Source organism: Poecilia mexicana, unplaced genomic scaffold (genome assembly GCF_051168715.1).
Source record: "Poecilia mexicana isolate PSO_F unplaced genomic scaffold, ASM5116871v1 scaffold_3, whole genome shotgun sequence".
NCBI lineage: Eukaryota > Metazoa > Chordata > Actinopteri > Cyprinodontiformes > Poeciliidae > Poecilia > Poecilia mexicana.
The window spans coordinates 17169950-17194409 of record NW_028263372.1 but is presented as its reverse complement, the minus strand read 5'-3'; the positions used below and the strand labels follow the sequence as shown (position 1 = coordinate 17194409).

Below are 24460 nucleotides of genomic sequence, written 5' to 3'. Positions count from 1 at the left end.
TAGAGGCCAGATTTATGGAGCTTGGATATGAACTGTGAATCTTTTTGTGTTTTTCTGAAGCAGGGCTAACAATCTGACTGCTGTGTTTTACTCAGGAGTGTCCAAGCCAACAGAAATGTGGTCATAGCAGTGTTAATGGACATGTATGTGAACCTCATTTCACAAAGCTTCACTGTTTGTCACTGAGAGGTCATTGTTTGGTTGGGCAGTGTTATTCAGTGGACCTTCAGTTCTTGAACTATTTTTAGCAACACTTTTGTCTGAATATAGCTCTGCCTGCCTGTTAGGTCATCTCGGTCAGCATTTGAAAAAAGAAAAAAAAAAACAAGACCACAGCATACACCTAATGTAATTTTAGAGTTCTCGCTGTCTTATTAGATTAAAGGTTTTAGGATGTGTAAGGAGTGACAGCTCCAGATAATAAACTAGAACCTGCGAAGATGTAAGTTTGCTGTGAAATGTATGTACAAAGCGGATTAAAAAGAAGACAAAGGCTATTGTTTAATGATGGCACTATTTGCAACTTCTGGAATGGTTTATTACAATTAAAATGTGAAATTCCACACAAAATTACACTAATTACATGATATTTATTTTGATTTCTGAATTATTCTACAGTGTATTGTAAATACAACAAAATAGAAAGCGTCATCCGTCAGCTATGTGTTTGTAAGATGTTAGCTACAAACGAGTGAGCCTACTGTTTCTGGAAAATAAATTTATGTATAAGGTTTAGTATTTTTAAGAATAATTTCTCTTTTTAAACGTTTCTGTTGTATTCTTGTTGTTCTTCACATTTTTCATAAGTGCGGCTTCATACATGTATAAAATATCTCAAAGCAACACTTCTATAGGAAAAAAAACAAGAAAAAAGACAAAAAGGCAAACATAAGTTACAATCATGTCCCAAGAATATGGCGTTAACACACCGCATGCATTGAATAGAACTAAAATATTTGCAATGGACTTAAAGCAACATTTCTACATTGGTGCAGGTAGAGTGAAGACAGTAATTATGTACAATATTCATTGTAGTTAGATGGATATCTTCAGCGGAACCCTCTCCTGGCTGGTTTTGCTCGGCTCTTTGGGGTTTTGATAGGACAGTCTGACGAAAATAACAATGAGGATGATTCCTAGAACATAAACAATATTTTTACAGTTTACTGGTCTGTGAAGCGTTCATCACGTATGCAATATTGTTTTATTTTACCATTATAGGTTCTATAATGTCATTTCTGAATGTCATATCATAGTATGATATATTTATGACATTCAAACCTCACTGCTCACCTATGACTGCAAAGGTGCCAAGCAGAAGCCCCACTGTAGACTGGATAGTTGGCATGCCCTGCAGCGGCTTGGCAGCTATTTTGCAGTTTCCTCTGACGTTGCAGGGACACACTGTCACTAAAGGGAGAAACATAAAGTGTCAACCAGAGAAACACAACCTTTTCTAGTAACATAGTAAAACACGGCACACAACAATTAGTCTGAAAATGGTTTGAGTATACTTCAAGACGTATTATATTTTTGAAATTGTTGGCAAAACTAACAAAAAAAAAGGGCCACATAATAACACACTTGGTGTGTTAGTGGGGAATGTTGAAAGAATAGTAATTTTTCTCTAGTGAACTAGTATAAATAAAGAGAGAAAAAATAAGAATGATAAATATAAGAATGAGAGAATGCATTATTAGAGTCAGTCAAAATTTATCAGCCACAAAAGAGACGGTCAGAAAACAACGACACCTTGTTCTCTGAACAGTGTCCTTAACTCCGGATGTATGATTATGTAAATATCTGGTGTCAGCAAGATTAAGATTAGGATTGGGCACAGCGCAACCTTAAAGAGAGCAGTGCAGTCACAAGTCTGGAAGGAAATCATTTGTGCTTTTGCATCATGAATAAACAAGAACAGAGAGAGGGCGAGGAGAAGCGTTCATACAGAGGTTCATCGCTTTTGTCCCTCACGCTCCTCGTGATTTGCATGTGAGCGTTACCTGGCAGGTTTATGAAGGTGCTCCGGGGAGGAGAGCTGCTGTCAGAGATAGTGAAAGGCACCATGTAGACCTCAGGGGGCAGGTTGGGTATGTTTAATGACAAGTTGGTGTGAGTATCTAAAGAAAATAAGACAAATGATTAGTGTGTTGTACTTTTGTTTGATAAATGTATCTCAGATTAACACGTAACTTATTACATTTCAATTACAATAGAAATATTAGAGGAGGAAAAATAAAGCAATCAGTGTATCACTTGACTTGTTAATCAAACAAAAAGCTTTATACTAAGAATTTTATTAGATTAATAGCAACATAAAAAAAAACAAATAAATCTAAAGAACAATCATTCTGATTTTACTGAATTCACAGCTCCTTCACAATATTAAAGGGCTATTTTCTGCTAAGGTAAAAAATTTTAAAAATATTTTCTAAATGTGGACAATCTACTGAATAGCAAATATTTACGTTCAAGAATTTACATACAAGCAATCCGCACATAAAATTATGGATGATATAAAGGTTTTCTGAAATTCTAAATAAAAAAAAAAAAAAAAAAATATATATATATATATATATATATATATATATATATATATATATATATATATATATATATATATATATATATATATATTAATGTTAAGAACTTCAGCAAGGTTTTCTTGTTCAGAGCTCTTCACATTAATATTAAGAGACCCTTGTATTTTTTAGAGATTGTGGGATAAAAATAACCTCTGGGAGTAAGAGGCTATTTTCTTTTAGGGATTTTATGGAAAGATATTTTGTAAGACTTTAGGTGAAAGCTTAAATGTGGTGTGCTCTTGCACACTTTAACTTCTACCTGAATTTATGTGCATTGCTGGACATATTATGCATATTGTTTACTTTAAAAAAAAGATAAAACTAAGACGCTCGGAGACGAGGGACGGTCCATGACTGCTGCAGAGTGATGTACCTGCATTTGTTAACATTCAGAGCTTCAAAATGTTTGACAATCTCTTGAGGAACAAGCATAAGCCAAAGGCACCTAAATGACTGCATAGCTCCACAGCAAACAGAAAGAGAGAGACAAATGGAGCTGTGAATGGAGCACTGTGGAGCCCGATGCTTTTTATCTTATCTCTGCGAATCAGACTAAAACACAAGCCTGGCCTTATGACGTACAAACCCGGTCCTGTTAGAAGAAGCACTTTATCAAGCTGTTTGAACCCTTATCTGACAGACTTTAACTCTGCTCTTTCAACTTCCCATCACTCCTCCTCCATGTTCCATTTGTCAGCAAAGGAACCACAACCTTCACAGCCTTTCTTTAGAGGCTGCTAATGCGAGCTGACTGTGTGAGCACCTACCTACCCAGAATTACTTTGCGCAGTGCCTATGAGCACGCCACCATGTTGAATGGAGGCTAGATGTGCCAGATCTCTTTCTTCCAAGTCAATAAAGCGGGACAAGAGCACACTGCCTCAATAACCGAGTTTCTACATGAAAAGAAGCGTCAGTCATGTCCCTAAAAGACTTTAGACATAAATGTTTTCTTTCTCTCTCTTACACACATTCTCCAATAAAGAGGCACATGCTCACAATTATTGGGATCAACATTGCTGTCTGTATCCAGGTGCAAAGCATTCTGGGAGAGTCTTCTTTTAGCCCCCATTAGCTGTCAGGAAGCCAGCGGTGACGCCAAAGAAATTACACAGCAGATATAATTACAGCTGGGCTCAATCAATACCAACAGGAACAGGAGAGTGAAAGAGAAACGGGAAGAAAAAATACCGAGAAGGAAGCAGTTCGGTTTGAATCACTTAATGACAGACGTCACGGCTGTAACTGAATGAGCACCAACAGCTCGAAACTGTAAAGAGAGTTGATTTCATTACAGCTCCTATTAGACGCTGTCGAAATTATGCAGAGTGAAACACAAAATGGAATTTTGAATGCCTCAAGGATCGGATTACTTAATTTCTCTATCTGAATCCATAACAATCTGCCTCTGACAACATCGCCCCAAACAATCACCACACTGTGCCAAACGGGCATTAAGTAATTTGAACGTCTATTTATTACTGACATGACTGAACATCTATCACATCGCATGACATCATTGCTAAATGAGTGTTTTCCAGTAAGGCCACCTTTTTATTTTATTTGCATCAACCGAGAAGTAATGAACTACTTAAATATACCTGCTGCTTTTGCATGTACAACACAAAGGATGTCACTAAGTTGAATCTATGATGTCATTCAGGTCAGCATCTTTTTCGTTGTACTCTGGATGATTTGTCACACAGTACTTGAATATAATTGATGCTTCATCTAATGAGAAAAACATCCACTTAAAAATCTGATTAGGACACTTAACCTTAGCAAAGTCCTTCTGCTAAATAAGAATCTTAAAATAGCTTCTCCTAACTGAGTCATGTTCTTCCTCTTCTAGTCTCTTCTCTTCTCATCCAGCATCCAAAGGGTTTTTTACTGAACGACGAGGGCCTGATCTGGTTAAGCTGGTTTCTCATTGTCCGCACCGTTAATGGGAGTCAACTTCCAGTTGCGTCGCACTGTGGCATCACTCCGGAGTGAGAAGTTGAGTCGCCCTCCGTGTTGTGGACCGTCACTGTCGCGTGATGCCAACACCAGAGCTTGGTCTTCCCACCGAGGCGTGCACAGGTACTTCCAGGAATAGTCTCCGACCAGCACTGGACTGTTGTCATTCACATCCAGGATTTGGACAGTCACCAGGGTGGATGCAGATAAGGAAGAGTTTCCTACGACAAACATGCAGGTATCACAAACCAGAGCAGGGTAATGAACATCAGTTATGTTCAAGCTAAAGGGCTAAAATAAGGAAATTTTCTTCAACAACAAAGTATTAAATCCATGTCAGTTATCTTACGTCCATCCACTGCAATGACCTCCATGGTGTATGTGCTGTTTTCCTCTCTGTCCAATGCCTGCACAGTCTTTAGCTCACCAGAATATTTCCCTATTGAGAAATACTTCTTGGTGTCTCCTTGAAGAGAATATCTTAAAACACAGACACATTTAATCTTGTGAAACTGGAATTCGATGATTAGTGCCTCCATTAGCCTTAATTAGTTACCTAATTGGGTGGGAGTCAGGGTCGTAGCCCCGGATGGTGGCAATGACGCGGCCTGGTTCCTCTCCCTCTCTGACCGTCACTTCGTAATGACTTTGAGACAGGACTGGGCCCTCGTTCACGTCGTCAACATAAATGGAGACTGTCGCTGTGGATAAAGGGCCGTATCGGCCGCGGACCAGAGGAACTTGGTTCTGGGCACTGAGCACCAGGATGTACTCACTCTCACGTTCAAAGTCTAAAACCTGTGAGCACATGCATACCGGGGTTTAGTCACAAGTGGTACCAGGCTTAGCAGAAAACAGGAAAAACACAAAGTTATCCACAGTAACCAATATATTATTTAAGACATATATTTATACATCTGTAAAGTCAGAAACGAAAACCGATTGCCAAATAGCTTCATCGGCAAAACGATTAATAGAAATCCAGGGCTGTTCAAATGGAGTCAATGTTTGGAGGATCGTTTACAGCAAACAGCATTGAGACTTCCCTTCGAGCAGCAGAGGGACACATTGCAGTCCCTTATGTCTACTCTGCTTATCTGACTTCCAAGAAATCTGGAAATTCTGGCAGTATTGCTGTACTTTAACGCAAACCAGATACTCACAGGAAAAAACTTTAGTTTCTTCCTGTCGTTAATAAAATATTTTCCATGATGCTGCGACTGCGACTGTTACTCAACAACTCCTCCCTCCACCTCAAATAAGATACATAAATGTTGAAATTAAAGGGCATTCAATGAAATGTTTAAAACAGATGGAAAACAAAAGAAAAACTAACGACTTCTAAAAGTTTTATAGCTTATTTAAACGTGTACCTAGATGAAAAAATATCTGAATATTTGTAAAAACCTTATTTCTACATAAAGTTGTGAAAAAATTAAGTGGAGAATAAAGTAGTTACGGTATTTACAATCATTATCACACATTAGAAAGTAGGGTAATAATTTAAAGACATCTTAAATTATTTAAACTTTATCTGAAATGTGTTCTGTCTTCAAATAAAACACGTTAAAAACCGTCAGTGGCTGATATCCTGCTCACATCATGCTGCATGGGCCTCCGTTTCCATGGAGAAGTACTGCAAACCTTGGAGAATAGATGAGTGCTTTTGTTAAATGGAAGTGACGCAGCCAAAGACTCAGCATGTATCAGTAAGTACAAGACTTTCTGCAGGCTGTTTGAACCACTGTATTATTACATCAGTCAGATGATACAGATTTTGTCTTTGCTCCAAGGATTCCTTTGAGCCAGAAAAGTGGTATTATTATTCTCATCTTTGATGTTACAGCCTATATGTTTAAACCTCTGTTGTCTCTTAAGCATAATTTGTTCATTTTCTGTTCTAGTTGATTATTTACACTGATCATAGTTAAGTAAAATCTAAAAGCACAACCATTACAAAGAGGAGACTCATCTTGTGTGGACTTTTGAGTAGTATGGGTTAATGCTGTGAAGTCAAGTCTCGTTCTTGTCTCAGGTGCACAGGATGTTTTTCTTTCTTTTTTTTTTCTTTTTTTCTCAAGACCAGTTAAGATGACAGCTGCAACAAAAACAGGAGATATCTTTGAAATCTTGGATGCCTGGTGCATTTCAGACTTAGTTCTCATTGATGTATGATTCCAAAAGGGTTTCTCTTTGTAATATTAGGAGAACTTCAGAGTGAAAGGCTAATCCCTGGGCAGGATTCTCTTACTTTTCATTTACATGTGTTTTCTATCACTGATCACTGAATTGGTTCTCTGCAATATAGACTCACTCAGTCCCTGATTTTCTTATCACACATTACTCAGTTTAAAAGGCTGATTAGTGACATATACAGGAGCTCTCTCCATATCTATTGCTTTATCCCTATGTTACCATAGAAACGCACAACAACAACAAAATCAGAATTAAAGAAAGTTGAGTACAAAAGCATTGCCCACTCGCAAAGCGGCTCATAAAAGGCAAGAATCTTTGCTATTCTTCTGTCAGTAATGACAAAGCCATGGCAACAGCCACAGTTGGAGTGAGGGCTGAATCATGTCAGGACTGCAGCCATTAAAGTCGTAGTGCCAATCTAGCCGGGAAAAGATGCTGAACTTGCTCCTCTGTTTTTCAGAAACAGCTACTTTTGATGATAAATAGAGGCAATCCAGGTGCAACATGTGTACATCTGTAGCAGAAAGACAAATGAACTTCAACGCTTGTTTTATTTCATGTTGAGAATTTGGACTCTGAAACAGTATTTAGAATTTTCTGTCTTATGAATCTGAAACATTCTTTAGCTTTATGGATGCAATTAGTCCAAGAACTCACACTATTAGTCATGTCAGAAAACATCTCTTTTAACATAAATCTGTCTCATCCAGTGCAGTGACGGGGGCTCAAATGACCGTTGTTCTATGCAAACCTTTTGGAAAATGTTCCTGCTTTCAGATCCTGAGCTCACACTTTATCTCTGCACATTGTAATCCCTTGGAGCTTCGCTCGGAAAGTCTGTGAGATTTAATTGAAATCACATTAAGTTAAATAAACAACTGCAACCCTTCGAGTGACATGCATAATTACATGGATATCTAACAAGGTCACAGTGAGCTTTGAACACAGCCACTCAAAAAGACAAGAGTGACATCATCCTTGCAAAAAAAAGAGGGCTCATCTCCAATCGTACATCGAGCTCCATTTTTAGCTTTTTTTTTTGTGTCTGCTTTATCTCAGCCGTGCATGTGCGACACACAGTTCAATCAAATTTAGTCTCCAGCAGTAAGGTTGAAAATAATAGACCATCTCCTGCTTGGCCCACTTACGGAGAGCAGACCATTAGGGCGAACGCACAAAAATACACACAGACATGCACTCTTTGGAGCGAGTTCGCCCAAAACGCCCTGCTGGATTATAGGAGTCAGGCGAAGGGTGATGCACCCTGGGGATGGCAGCGATTACTGGGCTAAAGCATTCCATTATCATCAGGACAATTTTTGTCCTTTGTACGAGACACGTGAGACTGCTGCATTGTCATATTTGTGTGCATGTCATTTTCTTGCAATCTCTCATTTTTGTAATGTAATTTGTATTTCCAGTACCTGTAAATGACCCCCGATGTCATTTTTGTGCTATATTAACCCCGGTTGTTTATATTTGTACTTGTCCTGAATATCACACTAAGTATAAGCCACAGTGGCAAAAATTGTCCTTGACATTAATCTCTGGGTCTCTAAGACGTGGCTTTGTTCACTCACGACTTCACAGATGTTCACATCTGTACTTGATACTGCATCAAATACAATATTGATGCACTTTTTATATTGTATCAAAGTGTACTGTATTTACACTATTCAGTAGCTTTGTATGCCAAAATACAAAGCTACTGCGTTCTAGGTTCATTCTGGGCCAAATGTGCACGTTGCCATTGCAGGACAAACAGTGCCGTTCACCTTTGAGAGAATGAGTGAAACTTCGTTGGTCTGTCGGTCTGTCACCAGTGTGAAGACCTCCTCCTCGTTTCCAGACTCTAAACGGTAGTCCACCTGCCAGCTGTCTCCGCCTCGAACATCTGCATCCCTTGCCAACACAGATGCGACCGTGGTGCCCACGAGAGCATCCTCTGGGATGTGGAAGGGTCCGTACTGAGGAGGGACACAAAGGTAGAGGAGGAGGGCGGTTGTTAAAAGCTGCTCATTTGAATAGGTTTATACAGATTTTAGATTGCGTAAGACAAAAAAACTAACAAAAAAAACATATTAAACACATTTTTTTTAAAATTCTAATTTATAAACTTTGTCTGAAATATTGTATGTTCTTTGAAAAAGTATGTGTCCCTCAAAATTCTTTTTTTTAATAGTTATTTTTTTACCTTAACATTTCTATGATAATATAAACATTTTAAGTTTATATGTGTTATTTTTTACTGCTATCATGTTTGAAATGAATACATAAATAGATAAATAAAATAAAAATGGACATAGAGTACAATGTTGGCAGTGTAGTTGCTTAGGATAAGAATATTACATAATAATTATAAACAATATTTCACTGAAACTACTTTGAACAAAAAAACCCCCAACAACATATGTTTCGGTTTGTTTTTAATCACAGTGCATTTTGTCAGACAGACATTTGCTTACACAGCCATTTAGTGTTTGGTCACTTTCCTGCTGCGATGAAATGTATCTGCATGTGAGAATGAGCTTTCCACCTTCTTGCCTTCCTGGTGCTAAGTGACCTTTATCCGCCAACCACTCTGTGTTTAGACAACCATTTAATCTGCCACTCACAGATGTCCTCCAGTAAAGCAGCCATGCCTGTGATCTGGCTGCCCCATCCACAGCATTGCTGAACCCAGGCCTGTCACCACTCTGCTCCCACCCCCACCCCAACAGCAGCACTGCTTTCACATTGCCATGGAAAAAGCTGCTCTCTTCAGGCGTGACCTGCTCAAGAGTATTTTCCACTTCTGTATTTGTGTGTGTTAGTGTGGCAGTGCTAACCGTTATGGGAGCAAGAGTTCATTTGTTTTAACAGCTTGAAAATAGGCACTCAGCAGTGTTTACAAGATATTCATTTAAGAGGGCATAGACGTAAAATAGATTGATGACTGATGTTATAGCGAATAAATACTTTTTTTTTTATATAAGCATTAGCCGCTTAGGAAATTAGTATTTGAGCAGTTTTTGTATTTGCGATAACAGTTCTTCTTGGCAAAACCTCCCACACAATTGGAAAGCTATTTATTTCCCCTTAATTTCACCCGTATTTTTCAGATAAAATGCTCCTGCGGAGGCGGTGTGATGGTGATCTCTCACATCACTCCAAGCAATCTCAATGTAAAAATAATAATAACAGTCATTTCCTTATTAACTTTGTTTTCTCTCTCTGTTTTTCCGTCTTTCCATGGGAGTTGACTTTGTATTCAACTGCGTTTCTTTCCTGGAACGGACCCCTGGTGATGCAAATATTTCCTCTTAGTGTTTGTTTTTCTTTCCCATAAAAAAAACACGACGAAACTTGTTTTTTTGTCTTCTTTTTCTGCTCCTTTTGTCCTCTTAATTTTTACCTCCTGTTGCAGCAGATCACCACTGGTTCTGAGGTGTCTTCCTGTTAACAGGGAGTCTTTTCTTTCCACTATCGGCACATGCTTTGTCAGGAGCCATTGATGTGAAGAATTTGTCTCGGCTTCTGTAGACAGAGAACTCTTAATAAATTGATAACCAAACTATTCTTTTTATTAATGGAGAAATTATGGATATATAAACATGACTGTCTGGGAGACTGTTTTGTAATTAGTTGGACTTGCATTCACCAATTTAAAATGGATTCCATCTAACTGAATTGTGAATTAGATCCGCAACGAGACGAGTTGTGAATCGTTAGCAGTTATTCTGAATTTAATTGCATCACATTGCAAATTTTCAGTAAGTCCATCTTCATTGCTTAAAATAAAAGATTCCTTCACAGCTGCTCATACCACCCGTAGTTGTTTAATGCCAGTTTGGTCTGACCGAGAGCCACTCCCCAATTATCACAGTCTGATGCTTCCCACAGAATTCCCGACCAGCATGGGTTTTCTGTTGTGTGCTCTATTATGTGGCTCATGTGGGTACAAGTAAAGAGATTTTCTGTAAGAGAGTATTTATTGTTTCCAAGCATAACAGAGAAGAAGAAGAAAAAAAAGAGGTAAATCACTGCTGAATCTTGGATTTTAGTGACAAATGCATCTTGCTCCAGATCAATACCCAAGTAAATTTATTGAATGTAATCACAAATAAATGAAAGTGTTCACCATGCAGATCCAGCTCAATAAGTACAAGAAGAAACGGTTATCAGCTGAAATAGTGATTAGAATAAACACTAGAAACATTGTGTTCTTAGAAAGAACTAGAAGCCTAAGTAAGGCCACATTTTGTTGCCTGGCAGGAAAATTACCTCCATCACATTCAGAGCGCTTTTACCGTCTACAGTCCTTGCAGCCACTTAGTCATGATGATGGTTATCCTTCCATTTTTTTATGCTATTGCTCATGTAGCCTTTAGAAGCCACAGCACAGAACAGGATTATGTCTTGATCTAGGTGAAAATGTGTGTGTGTTCAATTTGTACTCATGCCGTACCTCATGCTGGGAGAAGACTGGTGGGTTGTTGTTCTCGTCCTGCACCGTCACAACCACGGTGCATGAACTGTTTAGACCTGCCAGGGACACGATCGCAGCTTCTGTTAGTGACTCAGGTCAGCCATTCACACAAATAAAACATGCTGAAGGGAACAGCAAGTACCTTGTCTTGCTTCCATCACACCCTGAGTCTGTGAGTCAGAGAGATCACATCATCTGTCACCCCAGAGGCTACATCTATACATCCATTTAACCCCAGTTTATCAATGAAGCTACTCAGTTAAAGGCTGATGTAGTTTATGCTATCTGTATGTGTCATATTTTTCTTATATATGTACATATATACACACACACGTGTGTGTGTGACAGAGAGGGAGAGAGAAAAATAAATGAAATAAATGAAGGCAACACCAGAAATAAATGAAGGCATCCTTTACGATCACCTTTAGCATCCTCTGCAGTGATAGTCAGGGTGTACTGAGGTGCTGTGCCCTCCATGCTGTCTGCCTGGACAGAAATGACACCCGAGTCCCTGTCCACTCTGAAAAGGGCACGAGGACTCTCTGGAATTTGCCCGACCAAGCGGTAGAAGATCCGCACGTTGTCTGTTTTGGGGTCATCATTGTCGGCAGCCTGCACTGTCAGGATTTCTGTCCCTGCGGTAATATATGAAGAAGAAACAACGTCAACTTTTCCGTAACAGTGTGCAGACTCCACTATATGAAAGTAGTGGTGGAACGAGGCTGTAACAATAACCTTCTTATTTATAACTCGCTCAGTGATTCCATTTAGATTAACAGATTGTCCCGTCTAATTCGTTTCCCAGAATCAAATCGCTTTAAAAGCATCAACAAAAGGCTTTTATGCCAGGGCCTTGTATGTCACCGGGTGCTTTTTATGATCCTGGGGAAGAGTGAGGGTGCTTTCCCACTGTCTTGGCAAAAAAAAAAAAAAAACACAATCCTTTCACAACAGCTACCTGGCCATGCTTTTAACACCATAGCACTTCATTTATATGTAATTTTAGATGCAAAAACTGATTTTGAGATTATATTTGAAAGGACAACGGTATTTTTATTTTTTTTTTACCTCTGAATTGCATTTCCTATGTCTTTAAAAACTACCTATAGGAGTTTTAAAAATAGGGTTTTGACAGTGATCTAAACCTTTAGGTTTGTTTTAAACATTTCAGTTGTTAAATGAAAGAGAAACATTGTCCTTCCAGAAAAGGCATGGTGATATGGTTGTTGGTCCTGGGTTTAAATCTCAGCATGGGCCTTTCTCTCTTTTACATGACTGGATTTTCTCCGGTTTTCTTCCTCTGTCCCAAAAGAGGTATGCAAAGTAATCTTTTGGGTTATCTTCCATAAAGTGGAGACTCTGACTTTCTCTTCGGAGTTAGTGGATGCATGAAATGGTTGTTTGCTCAAATGTGTATTGGCCGTGTGACGGACTAGCATGGTATGTTTTTTCACAATAATCCATCTTCTTTTAGTTTTTGAAAAATCTGCTCTCACTTTTGTGATTTCTTCTGCTAATAATGATGTTGAATAGGTTTAAATTATTGATTAATCTTGAAATAATTCACATCATCTTTATTCGTGAGCATTTAAAAAGCTCATTTCTGAGTTTTTTGAAGCTTTTCTCTGCAGAAGTATTCCAAACATTTACACTCCAAACATTGTTGTGTTTCTGCAGCGCTACATTAAGTTTTCGCTCATGAGTACATCAGCTGGGTTGCAAGCTCTGGCTTATGTTTAAGGTTGAGAAGTGAAAGTCACATAAACGTGACATTTTGAAAGAATTCAGTAGGTATCTAAGAGCTGTAAGTTACCCCGAGCAGCCAATTCTTTGACCACAGTGTGGTACTGAGCCTGAGGAAATGTGGGCCTGTTATCGTTGGCGTCGCCCACCATCACCCTCAACTCCACAGGCTTGGCAATCTGTCTCCCATCTGGACGCTCGACCACAATACTGATGTGAAACTGGAGGGGAGAAAAGAAACTACTGTTTGATTACATACTATAAAACGATAAACTTGTGACCTTAACAATTATCAGTGAGATGCACCTGATAATTAAAGATAAAACTTCGTTGGTAAAAAGAAACAAACAAACAAAAAAAACATTTGTGTTAAAACAACCCAGTTTAACTTTACCAGACCATGATGGGATACTTTCCCACAGGAACAGTTTGTAAAACAAAGATAGAGATAAAACGTGTGCAAGGTAATAACCCTGTAATGCCATCACAAACTAATCCATGAAGCTCCACTAAAAAAGAAAGAAAAAAAAAACAGATTTCCAGCACTGAATAATACCGCTGCTATCTCTTATCTCTAATTTATGGAGTAGTAGTAAATTTGTAGTTGCAATAGGCAGCAAAAAAAACTTTTACTTTTCTGACTGATCTATTCTTTTTCATTAAATGCCTTACTGAGTGTGACAACACACAAAGGAGCAGAAGTAATTTCATCCTCTTTCTTTTTTTTTTTTTTCTGTGAGCAGCTAAACCCACAAGGTGAAAAGGTGAAGAGTCTCCACAGAAGAAGAGAGAAAATGCTCCATTCCAGCAGCATTTATCTTCACACTGCTCACATTCACCGATGCTGCTTGTGTCATTTGTGCTGCTCTTTGGCCACATGAGCATTTGTGCCAGAATGTGCTGCTCACTGAGCCATTCAAAGCTCAGAGGAGCTTCATTTCAATGCAAAACTGAAGAGCAAACTCCAAACAGATGGACTTTAATTTGTAATTGTAGCAAACACGAACACCCTTCATCAACTGAGCACAACTTGAAACTTGTTTGTGTGACTTATTGTTGCCAATCACGCAGTCATTTTGTGGAAAGAGGTCATCTTCCGCTGTTATCTTCACACTTTGTTTCAAGGAAACTGCATAGTTTCTGCACCCCTATGTTCAAATAGTTTAAAGGGAGATTCAGACCTGGTCTTGTGTCTCTCTGTCCAGCGGTGCGTTTAGATAGATGACGCCTTCTCTGCTGATGGTAAAGAGCATCTCTGGAAACTCCCCATCCAGACTGTACGCTGCCTGGCTTCCACTCCATTTGACCTGATTCAGCAGACACACACACATACAAACAGCATTTTAATGCCTACAGTGCTCTATAAATAGTGCCTGGCATTTAAAAAAAAAAAAAGAAAAAAATCTGAAATAACTTGATAAAGCTCATTGTTATGGTTGTTGCATCGGGTGCAGTGGCAAAATTTATTAGCTGATGAGCTCCTGCAACAAAATATATGAAGTTTGTTTATATGACATAGGACTGACCAATCACACTGAAAATTATGAGGAACAGTGTGGAGAGCCAGAACTAACGAGGCGGCCTAATGGGGTTTTTCCACTCTGTTTTACAACCCCTGTTATATGGCTGCACAGAAAGAGACCCCAGCAACCAGAGCACCCAACAAGGAGAGGATCCCAGACGCGGAACAACTGATCCACGCCGAAGCATATGCATCTCCTCAGCTCACTGTCAGCCGCCCCTCCGTCAGCCTCCCCTGCTCCCCCGTTTCTGTTATGGAGAAAGCCACCAAACTTCAGCGCGTTCACATACACATATCCAGTTCACACATCTGGCTGTGTTATGGTGTGTTTCCAGACCTCTGAACTTTGAAGATATTAGATTAATCCTGACTGACTGCTCTATTTAAAGGTGCATACTAAAACACAGATGAGGTCATCTGTTTTGCTTTTGTCTGTATTTGAGTTTGCAGAGCACATTCAGTCTTCTTGTATATGATCTGCTTACACAAGAGGCGAGGAGTCAGTTTCTTACTTTCGGAAATAAGTACGTGGCTTTGCTTTAAATGTGTTATTAAATAGCTTGTTTTGCGTGACTTCAAATACTTCTGCTGATTACATTATATAATCAAAGCTGTAGACAATCAGAGACATGCATAGTATAACGGACTGAATTGATTCTCCTAGGACTTGGTGATGAAGAAGAACTTTTAACAAATGTTAGATTTTAACATTTAATTTGACAGCCTGGGGTTGATTTGATCTTTATAGGACTCACCACGGCAGCTGTCTTTATAATTAGCTCACAGGGAGAGCTAGAGGACAATAGCAGCATAAAAAATAGAACATTTGCCACAGCAGAGTGGATGTGTGGACATAACTGCTCCGTTTATGCAAAAAAACAAAAGTGATTGAGGTGGGAATGCATGGAGTGCTCCCTTGAACAGGACTATCTCTGTATGTGTCATAGCAGCAGTTAGTCCCAACACCCACTGAGCGCTGCAGGAAGATCACTCTACGTAGGCGAAATGAGGCTTCCCCCAAGTAAGCGCCATGTCAGCCCAATCTGCTTCATATTCAAATTTAGATTCAAGAGGAGGGCAGCTGGAACCGTGTACCAATTTATTATTATTTTTTTATAGCTCAACCAACAAGTTAATAATCTTAATTTCTCACTTAATTAACACATGACTTTAAATGAACAGGTAAAGGGATTTCTTTTTTTTTTTCATTTAGGTGTTTCCACACAAATCCATTTTCACTCAGACATCATCAGTCACTTAGGACATTAAGTAATAAAACAAAAGAAAAAATACATTTGATTCAAGGAATGAACGCTACCTGACAAAAACAAACAAATCATCATAAATATATTATTTTTCTAAATCTGAAGGAACATTTGAGATTACTACAATGACGACGACGAGCGTCCATTTGTGGAATCACACGTTTTCTGTGGGTGGAGGAGGATGTTGGAGTGGGAGAGAAAGAGAAGCTGCGGGTGAGTGTGGGGGAGGTGGAAGAAAAACAAAAGGAGGGGGAGGTTTGTCTAATACCTTTTAGCCATAGAGACTGTCCAGAAATGGCACAAAATGATTATGTGGAGTTTGAATTTGCTCTTTACTCTTATTTCCATTTCCCGCTACTGAATGGAGAAAGGATATTTCCTTACTATGAAAAGACAGATGGACATTTAAAGAGAATAATTTTGATCTCCAATGAAATACGTTTTATTCCATGTCTCATAAAACCTCTGAGGGTGTTTGTGTTATTTATAGATTCAGAGGTTACATGAGTAACACTGTAACGAGAAAAAAAAATAAAAAATCATACCAATACTTACACAGAGAGAATCTGAAACCATCATACATATATACATTTTTTTTCTTTTACTGAATTGTGAAGAATCTACATATAAGTTAACCAAACATGGAAAGGGAGAAATAAAAATTTGGTTATTTTATCTAAACAACAAATTTCTAAATTTTGCCTACATTGTAAATTGTAATAGTGAATTTAATTGAAAAATATGAGTGATTAAACCTTGACTTTGGTCAAGGTACTACTAACACCTAACCAATAACTAAAATAAGTCCAGTGAATCTTTGGGTGTATTTCTCTTCAATTTATGTTAGTTTTAAATTATATTGTAACATGTTGGGGAATGGATAGACATTTTGGGTGTTATTTAGGTAATTACAACATATGTAGATTTTAGGGCTGTTGTAAACGAATATTTTAGTAATCGAGTAATCTATCGATTATTCTTACGATTAATCGAGTAATCGGATAAAAAAATTATAAAATGAAATATTGGTAAATCTGGCATAATACCGGTGTTACTATCAGATATCAATGTCAGTCCAATTTTTCATATTTGAGCATCCCTAACAGTTGCTTTTTTGTAGTTTAGAAAACTAACCTGTAACAATAATAGCTCACTTTCTAAGTTAACCAGAAGAAAAGTTATAGAAAAATCTGAAATTATATTGAATTTAATAACAAAGAGGCAGGCTCACAAATATGCTTATAAAAAATGTCTACAATCCAGCTTTTAGTTTATGTATTCATCTTCAGTGAGTTTAATAGATTAATTAAACTCACCTTGCCACCTAACCTGTCACGCTTTGGGTTTGAAAATACGGGAAATGCCGCCTGGAGTGGGAGGAGAGGGCGAATGAACGAACGTAAGATGGAGGGAGGGGAGGAAATAGACCAGCGGACTGACGAACCGTTAGACCGGGGGACGAACACGGGGGGAAGCAATACGGGATATTTACGACACCTTCACTGGTCACACTCAGAAACTCATCTACCAGCCATGTACGATGCGCTCCGCCACCCGTTTCTTCAGACCGGGATATGAAATCTATTGTGCGGTTCGTCGGTAAAGCTACATTTACACGGTAAGCATCAGCTACTCAGCCGCCCGCCCTGTTCAGTCTATCCGCTCACCTCAGCGCTATTCCCGCCGTTCGCTTTCAACCAGCAGCCCCGGAGGAGAAATGCTGCCGTACTCCAGGCATTCCCCCAGTCATTTTAAGGATGCTTATTGGTTCCCCAAAAACGATAAAAAGTCGGGCATTATCATCAATCAATAAAATCCCCACGGGCCAATCTTGAAGATTGGACTTTATGCCGCTGAGACTTAGCTTTTGTCAACAACTCAGAGGCGGAAGTGAGAGCTCCGCGCAACGCAAATGAAGTCCCGGCCGGAACACGGTGCGCTAACTAATAAAACATAAATTAACGAAGCTTCGAGGCAGGTAAATTTTCCTCGAGGAATTTTAGTAATCGAGGTACTCGAATCATTCGAGGAATCGTTTCAGCCCTAGTAGATTTATTATGTCATGATCCAGCATTGCATAAGGTAATGTTGCTCAATCAGTTTGTTTAACAAAGTTTTTTTTGAGGCAAAGAAACATCTGTGCAGAATATGGACTGGAAGCCCCGAGATCGAAGTGGGGAACACCCCTAAAGGTGGTGGAGAATGACCGAGCTAAGATCCTGTGGGACTTCCAGATCCAGACAGACAAGATGGTAATGGCAAACCAACCGGACATTGTGGTGGTGGATAAAGAACAGAGGAAAGCCGTTGTGGTGGATGTAGCAATACCAAGTGACCACAACATCAGGAAAAAGGAGCACGAGAAACTGGAGAAATACCAGGGCCTCAGAGAGGAACTGGAGAAGGCCTGGAAGGTGAAGACCACAGTGGTGCCTGTGGTCATCGGGGCCCTCGGGGCAGTCACCCCCAAACTGGAGCAGTGGCTCAAACAGATCCCAGGAACAACATCAGACATCTCAGTCCAGAAATGTGCAGTTCTAGGCACAGCCAAGATACTGCGCAGAACCCTCAAGCTCCCAGGCCTCTGGTAGAGGACCCCAGCTCAGAGGATGAAAGAGAGAGACCACCCGCGGAGGGTGAGAAGGGAATTTTTTTGCTGTAGCTTCCTTAAGACGGTTCTCATAATGAAATTCAACTAAAACTTATTGTTAATGTGAGCAATTGCACCTCCAGGTAAAATAGAATAAAGAGTACATTGAGCAGGAACTACAACAGGAAAACATAAATAAATGAGTTGCACATTAGCTTTTGTAACACAATACTTCATATTAGAGAAGCAAAAATAACTGAGACCCTAAGAGAAAAACATGCATACATTCTTTACTGTGATTTAAACAATAAGTGCTTTCATTTCCCAAAACACATTAAGTTGTTAAGTGTCTACACTGTGTTGTGCAGTAGGATTAAAATAACGTGCAAGTGTTTGAGGGATTATAGACGTTAAAGCAACTCAGGCAGGAGGTGGTCGAAAAGGATTCATTGCATTCATTCAGTATGAATAATTTAGTGTTTGATCACTTAGGTTTTGAGAGGTACTAAAAAAAGAAATCAGCAAAGGGATACCTTTTCACTCCATCCTGACTATTGATCATGTTCATTTGATTATAATACAACACTGCAATAGATAACATGCTTTTAGGATTGGGTAGTAGAATAAAACAAGTATTTTATTTTATTTTTTCCATTTTCTTTGATTTGCTACTTATTACAGTCAGATGCTCCACTCCACCCTGCGCTTATGTGTTTTTATGTTTCAACATAAACACAATCACTTTTGTTGTAAAGCACTTTGGAATACTTTGTGTAAGAAAATGCTGCTACAATAAACTTGCCTTACTTCGCTTTGGTACGCTGCTGCTGATCGGGTTTTTCTATCTCACCTGAGATATGGGAATGGGGTAAGGACCGGGAAGATTCTCCTGCAGTCGCACTGGGTCTGGCGATGCCCAAGTGTTTCCAGTAACCTCAACAGTAACAATGCCAGAGGTGAAGAAAGCATTAGTCCTGCCAGCCATGTCTTTCACCATCACTGACAGCTTATAACGACCACACATCTCTGGGTCCAGAGTAGAGGCTCCTGCAAAAGGAGGGGCATGTGGAGGGTCACAGTATGGTGGAAATGAGAACAAAGATTATATTTTATTTAAGGAACCGTTTTCTGTTTATTTTCAGCACTGACATTATTACCAAAGGCAGCTGAACAGCACACTGTGTCACTTTTTTTTTATATCTCTGAGCATTAATAAAACCCCAGAGTGATACAAATAAATCTATTGGAAAAATGACCTAGATAATAAATGAACACACGTGCAAGCACAAAGCAATTCAATGAAAAGCCCCTGAACCAGTCACTGACCACATACTCACTCGGACAAACAAGACATCACACATTTAATATGTCTTTCCTCATAAAAAAAAAAGGCACCTGGATGCTGTTTTTATCAAATGAATAAATGGAGGAGAGAAAAAGCTTGAAAAGCTCATTGCAGAGCCAATCATAACCAGTTTCAGCTAGTCTGAACATGAAATAGAAAAAAATCAAGGAGGCAATTTTAGTGCCTCCTTGCCACTTGAAAATCAGGCACCTGTGTGGGCAGAAAAGGACCAGCAAGTGTGAACGTCTCCCAGCTCCTGTCAAACGGTTACAAGGGGAAACACCACAGCAACAGAAATAGAAATGAGCATACAGGAAATGACTGTGAATCCATACAAATATGTGTCTGCTTGCATAAAAAAAGTAACTTTAAATTTTAAAGAATTATGTTATTTCACTTGTTTGAAGCTTATTTCAAAACTTAATGTCACATAATTATGTTTTTTTTTTTTCCAGACTCGGTTTTATTTATACAGAAGAGCCCAATACACGTGGAGATATTTCATTGTTAGAAAAAAAAAGGAATCTGTCATGGAGAAAGCCCCCTTTTGAGGCTAAATTAGAAAAGTAGCTGTTTCAGCAAACTCCTTAGAGTCGCTGAGTTCATACTAACTTCCTTATTAAAATGGAACCATAATATAGCAATGTAAGAAAATAGATTAATACAAGTCTGTTTTCATAGTAATTCGAGTAATGATGTAATGAGAAGATTCAACACAACAGTGTTAAAAAAAAACACGCACTGTGTTGAACGTGAGGTCAATCAAGAAGAAAATGAGGAGTAAAAAAATGTATCTCCTTCATGTTATCCATTTGATGAAATCTTGCAAGAGAGAATAAACACATGGCAATTTGCAGCTGAAAAGTAGCTGCTGCAAAGATCTGAAGAGATATTTAAAGTGTTTCACAAAATTTGTTTGTCTGAATTTGTTTCCCTAAGTTTTGGATTGGTAGAAAGTGAGGAAATGTTTTGCATTATAATTGTTTTTGCGACTAATGATTTCTTTACTTCCTGACATCCTATTGTTATTATTAGTTTTATTATTATTATTAGTAGTAGTAAATTAGACTTCCTCTTTGCCAATTACAGGTGATGGTATGTTATGTAATTACATCAACTGACCTTCCTCAGTGAGGGAAACCTCTCCAGTTATGGAGTCAATGAAGAACATTTGACTGGAGGGAATCCTGGGAGTTTGCTCCATCATGCTGAACCGCAGCTCAGCGTGAGCAGTGTTACGGTCATCGCGATCGACCGCTTCCACTCGCATGAATGGGATGCCTAATAGACAAAGAGAATGCAGAGACAACAGAGGAAGTTGAAGAACAACTAAAACAACCAATGGGTATATTTGTATATTTTGTATGACAGGAATAGGTGATTATTATTGGATACAAATATTACTTGTTTGAAAACGACAAAGTTTAGCATATACATATATACAAAGGGGGTTACATTTATTTATCTTTTTACAGGGTTATAGAATGAATTTACTTTCTAATAGCTGATATTAATGTGACTGCAGTGCCAGCTCCTGCATGCCAATGTGCTAAAAGATCTTTGATGCAATCAAACCTTAGTGCTGTGCAACCTTGAGGCTAATGGTTACAAGTATTCATTGAGTAACATTAAATTTACAGATAAAAAAAAATTTTTATATTTATATGATGCATACACTCTACTATGATTTAGCTGTTGTTGTGTACTTTAGCTGCCTCCCTGAAGAAATGCATCCAAATAAATATAAGTGCCATTAGTGTGTGAATATACACATTCACATACTAATGGCAGCAAGCTAGTACATTGTAGCCACAGGTGCCCTGGGGCAGACTGACAGATACCTTTGAGAAGCCCGAGCTGAACGCTGCCTCTCATGCTCTCTTCAATGAAGGTGGGCACATTGTCGTTCTTGTCAATGACAAACACTTCCACAGTGAACGTCTGCCGATGAGCTGACGATCTGATGTTCTGAATGACGCCTGATGGTTTGAAGGACACCTGCAGGGTAGAAACCCTCACCCTGAACTTAGCGTGCTTTGTTTCAGCATGACTCACAGTTGCTCACAATCGAAGCAGAGATTTTAAACCCTTCTGCAACACTAGGCACAAGATGGATGCGATTTAACATAGATGTGTCAAGCTACTGAATCTGATATCTCTTGAATCTTAAGTGATCTAAAATTTGGAGTCTATGGAAAACAGAAACGTGACAATATAGTGTAGAACCTGCAGCGAGTAAGACGGTTGTTTCTCTCTGTCCAGTGGTTTTATTGCATACAGAAACTGGGCATCTACTCCAAATATGCCCTCGTCGTCTCCAGTTAATAACAGGTCAGAATAATTACTTGGCAGGTTGTGAAGCTTCAAGGAAAAAGAGAGAGAAGGGAAACATGAGTTTATGCTGCTATTAAGAGGCATAAAAACAAGCAAAACTGGCCAAAGGCTGACATCATATTTTATTTTACAGTAAGGAAATACAAAGCTTTTGAAATGTACACATAAGCCCAAAGCCTAAAGTTAATGTTACCCTTGTTAAATGCAATGTGTGTTATATTCATGTATCTGGTAGAGAATCTGTGACCGTAGTTAAAGATTAGGGTGGCTGCAAGGAGGCTTTCCAACCTCAAAACCTTGGAGCTCATCACCACAATTAAATAGTCAAAATATCTGTGGAAACATGCAAAAAGCTGGCTGGCATTTATAAAATGGATGTAATTGCTATAATGCCATTAAAGATTTTTCCATAGGTTTTTGAGCGGGTATGAAATATTTTACTTTCTCTTTATGAATTACATTTTCATTAAGACAGAAAAGCAAGTAATCATTTTACATTCTCACATTCTGTACATTACTTTGCGCTGGACTATCACAAAAAAATCCCAACAACATACAGACATGTTTGTGCTCTTAACGTAAGGAAACATAAACTTGTTCTAGGGATGTGAGGTATTTTTCAAGAGCCTGTAGACATGTGTGCGGTGATTCCAAATATCAAAAGCATGCGTGTCGGTCCCAGTTAATCCTGAGATGGGCTGGTGGTGACCTGCGCAGGATCTGCTCTGCCTCTTTTGTTGGATACGTTCCAGCCTCGTGCAACCCTGACCATGACAAAACAAGTATGGAAAACAGATGGAAGGCCAAAGCGAAAATAAATCAGCCCCGAAAGTATTTATTCACAGCACCCTTTATGATTTGTAAAGGACATCAGCCGTGGTCTCGAGTAAGGTTTGCAAAATGAATCATGGAAGACGTCTAAATAGGCGAACAGACGAGTGGGCCGCTCTGTGACGAATGGAGCTGAATGAAAGGGTTTTTTACCTTGAGCAAATCTGAAGCAATTATTTTATCCAATCCATTTATAACACAAAGGATGGTTATTATTCCCCCAAGAAAAGCACTGAGCATGTCATGTTAATGAAAGTCTTCCAAAAAAAAAAGAAAAAAGAAAGGAGTGGATATTTTATTATGTAGGGCAAAATGGCACCGCTGTAAAGCCAATCGATGAGCCATGCATGCACTCGTGAAGCTGAGCAATCCAGAGGATGTCTGAGTGACACGTATGAATAAAACACTCCACCTGCCACCCAGCTGGACTAAAAGCAGAGGCTGGGTTGGGTGCCAGAAAAGCACTGTGAACATGCCAATTATGGAAGAGCGATGACGCCAGCATGTTCGTGCATCTTCAACCTTGAGTGCAGAAAAAAAAGGATAGAAATAAAAGGGACGCGGATGCTATTTTGACTCACTGTCCACCTTCATTTTCTTTCATTGGAGAAATTATGGTCTTTCATTATGCAATGATGAAATTGTAAACAAGAAAAGAAAAGAAATTAGTATTTTTTTCTTATCTTGCAACCCAGATTTCATTGGTACAGCGCAGATTTTTTTTTATAATGGGGAATTTTTAGGGGCTTAATTTTCGATTTCAGTTTTTTGGTATCTGATGCTTTCATTTGTATTTATTAAAAAAGTGAACTTCAAGCAAATTATGGGGCCTTACCTTAGCTAGATACCACGGGAAAATGCCATCGTAGTTTTCAGGAACACCAATTTTGACATTTGCCCCTGAGCACGGTGCAAATGTGTGAAGCCCTGAAAACTATGAAATAGGATAATAAGTATCTTACTAATATTTTTTTCCCCCCACATATTTAGTTTCTGTGTACAAACAACCAACAAAAGCATGTAAAAAACAGAAAAAAATAAACTTACTAAAAGGACTGCGAGGAGCATTGGTGGGACTTTCCCGTCCGCCATCTGTTCCTATGAATGTGACACATTTACTACCAAAACTTAACACCAACACTGTCTTTGTTACTGGTTTTTCATTGTGGCATTTTTCTAAACCTTATACCCAAAAATACAGCTCAGTTTACAAGGGGGAAGGTCAACAAAAACAACAACAGTACCATTGGTACATGCCAAAGCTAAACTGAATTCAAAGAATAACCCAGCAATGGCTTAATGTTTGACAAACATCTAATGGATATAATGGTCCTCAACCATCTAAAAGGATATCCTAGTCGAAGTCTCCAACTCCAGAACGGAACAGTGAATTTAGAAAAAAGTATCAAAAACAAATGATACTAAATCAGAATGAACATTTATGTTACAAACGTACACACAAAGCAAATAATGATAATCTTACCTTCGCCTGGTGATGCTTGCGATACCTACTTCTAAGAGCTGTGAGAGAAGTTTGAATTGGGTGGAAAATTTGTACACTTATGCTCTTTTTGGTAGATTAATGTTTAACATGGCGAGGGGGAAAAAAACTGACTTAACTA

The 24460-nt window shown here is 38.8% G+C and overlaps 1 protein-coding gene across 1 annotated transcript; it reads right to left on the bottom strand.

Moving 5' to 3' along the window:
• Positions 1–497: 497 nt before the first annotated feature.
• Positions 498–23930, bottom strand: cdh16 (cadherin 16, KSP-cadherin). Its single transcript, XM_015004259.2, has 17 exons — positions 23886–23930; positions 23674–23772; positions 21900–22034; positions 21515–21671; positions 20796–20954; positions 19179–19375; positions 14133–14258; positions 13022–13172; positions 11631–11843; positions 11188–11264; positions 8516–8707; positions 5101–5342; positions 4894–5024; positions 4526–4765; positions 2004–2120; positions 1294–1410; positions 498–1136 (listed from the first exon to the last, which is right to left on the bottom strand). Exons 1-17 carry the CDS (start codon positions 23928–23930, stop codon positions 1036–1038), a joined length of 2499 nt encoding a protein of 832 aa, XP_014859745.2. The 3' UTR covers positions 498–1035.
• Between the last annotated feature and the right edge of the window lie 530 nt (positions 23931–24460).

Coding starts and splice junctions, on each gene's coding strand:
- cdh16 (XM_015004259.2), bottom strand. CDS start 23,930: ATGGCGGACGGGAAAGTCCCACCAATGCTCCTCGCAGTCCTTTTA. Junction 22,035..23,673: donor TCCCGTGGTATCTAGCTAAG/GTAAGGCCCCAT, acceptor TTTTCCTTGAAG/CTTCACAACCTGCCAAGTAA. Junction 13,173..14,132: donor ACAGAGAGACACAAGACCAG/GTCTGAATCTCC, acceptor TCTCCCCTCCAG/TTTCACATCAGTATTGTGGT.